The 2,085-nt window shown below is 33.2% G+C and overlaps 1 protein-coding gene across 1 annotated transcript; it reads left to right on the top strand.

The window, feature by feature from the left end:
- Window positions 1–56: 56 nt before the first annotated feature.
- Window positions 57–1,549, top strand: LOC117106956 (gonadotropin-releasing hormone receptor-like; the record flags this gene model as incomplete). Its single annotated transcript, XM_033248475.1, has 2 exons — window positions 57–710; window positions 1,363–1,549. Coding segments are annotated over exons 1-2 (715 nt in total), but the record flags the coding sequence as incomplete, so codon positions are not given.
- Window positions 1,550–2,085: the final 536 nt, after the last annotated feature.

Raw genomic sequence — 2,085 nt, 5'->3', positions numbered from 1 at the left:
ATTATTATTATTATTATTATTAAACTCATATTATATTTTTTTTTTTGCAGGAATCTAAATCTGACACCGAATTCAATTGTAAAGTTTGTAAAGAAAACCTGTCCACAAACAGTAAATATTGTATGAACAAGTATTACTTATTGCTATTTTAAATATATAGTATTTGCAACTATTGATTGAGAATGGTAAACAACGAAAAGATGCCTTCATCCTTCTTCAACACAACATTTGACGACTATAACACTAGTGCAATGGACTATAACCCTAATGCAACGGGCTATCCATTCAATACAACGTCTCAATACGCAAGAATGGCTGTGTTGTCGGTTTTGTTTATTGTTTCAAACATCGGTAATATTGCCACCATAGTCGTTACCACTCGATATCGTCATCGAAAATCTGCCATGATGACGCTTATCAAACACCTGGCAATCGCAGATCTCCTCATCACATATATATTGATCATACCCTTTATAGTGTGGATCGGCACGATTAAATGGGTGGGTGGTGACGTATACTGTCGGTTGTTCCGTTTCTCGTGGACGTTCGGTCTTTACCTATCATCTTTCATCACCGTAGCCATCAGTTTAGACCGCTGTTTTGCAATAATTTTTCCTATTTCACACAACCAGGGGATCTGTGGTTCGAATCGTGTTAAAACTATGATTGTTATATCATACGCTGCCAGCATAATCTTGAGCATTCCACAGGTATTATTATATCATTATCTTATCTCATCACCGGTGAACTCTTCAATATTATTATATCACATCGCATCAAATCACCACACGTGCCCATCGTACATCCGCTTCTGCCTCAGCCTCATATTTTATGTATGTTATATATTACAAGAAACAACAACACTAATAATAATGTAAAATTAATTTTAATAATGTAATAATATTATATATAATCAAGAGCATGAAAACCTCTGTATTATGCGCTATATAATTCCCACTTTTGTTAGCCATTTTCTACTTTAGTATCTATAATTTCGTTTGCTTATTCATTCATTCAGTTTAATGTTTCGATGTGGTAACAAATCAATAATAACAATATTTATATAATATATTGTTAATAACATTGAAAATAAAAATAATATGCCTAATAATGATATGATAATGATAATGATTATGATTATCATTGTAATAATGATTATAATAAGGATAGGCCCCTAATGGTAATAATAATAATAATAGTAATATTAATGGTAGTAATAGTAGTAGTAGTAGTAGTAATAATAATAATAATAATAATAATAATAATAATAATAATAATAATAATAATAATAATAATAATAATAATAATAATAATAACAATAATGTAAACAATCAATTTAAAATCTTTCGTTTTCTCTTGCAGGTGTTTATATTTCGAACTGTGAAATTTGCGCCTGACTTTGAACAATGCACTGACGCTATACCTTTCGAGTACATCAGAGTATATTCCATATTTGTGCTTTGTATCCAGTTTTTCATTCCGTTGCTGATCATCTGTTCTTCTTACCTGGCCATATTACTAAAGATATATGATATATCCACCCAAACTGGTAAGAATTTCATTTGTCCACTCTTTTATATTTGAACATGGAACAACACTTAAGCCCTGTCCGGACTATCACATTTTATTTGACAAAAACACGTGACATGTTTTAATGGTCATGATGACATCACATCATGACTTATATGGGGCTTACAAAATTTTTTAGTCAAAGAAATTAATCTGATAGTGTGTGCAGAACCTTAAGCACAGCCAGGGGATAAATACATTTCTAAAATTGTGGGAGGGGGAGCTTTAAATTATAGCTGGTAAATTGCAAAGCCGCTACACTATCCCATCTCAAGGATCGGATACAGATTTAAAGTTAGTAGGGGTGGGGGGTGAGCCCACACCTAAACCTCATCATGGTCAGGGCTAAGGTGAGAAATTTTTGATTTGATAAAATTGCCACCATATACCATAAAATAGCAGTTGGTAACAGGCGGAGCCGCTACCCCTCTCGTCCAGGATGGCTACAGTATTTAAAGATGGATCCATATCCACCTCAGCCCCACCGTAAATGGGCTTAAGGTGAGGCCGTTTTGA

Source organism: Anneissia japonica, unplaced genomic scaffold (assembly GCF_011630105.1).
Source record: "Anneissia japonica isolate Jap-2015-1 unplaced genomic scaffold, ASM1163010v1 scaffold195029_len2085_cov146, whole genome shotgun sequence".
Classification (NCBI taxonomy): Eukaryota; Metazoa; Echinodermata; class Crinoidea; order Comatulida; family Comatulidae; genus Anneissia; species Anneissia japonica.
The sequence above is the reverse complement of the archived record's forward strand: the minus strand, read 5'-3'. Positions and strand labels throughout refer to the sequence as shown.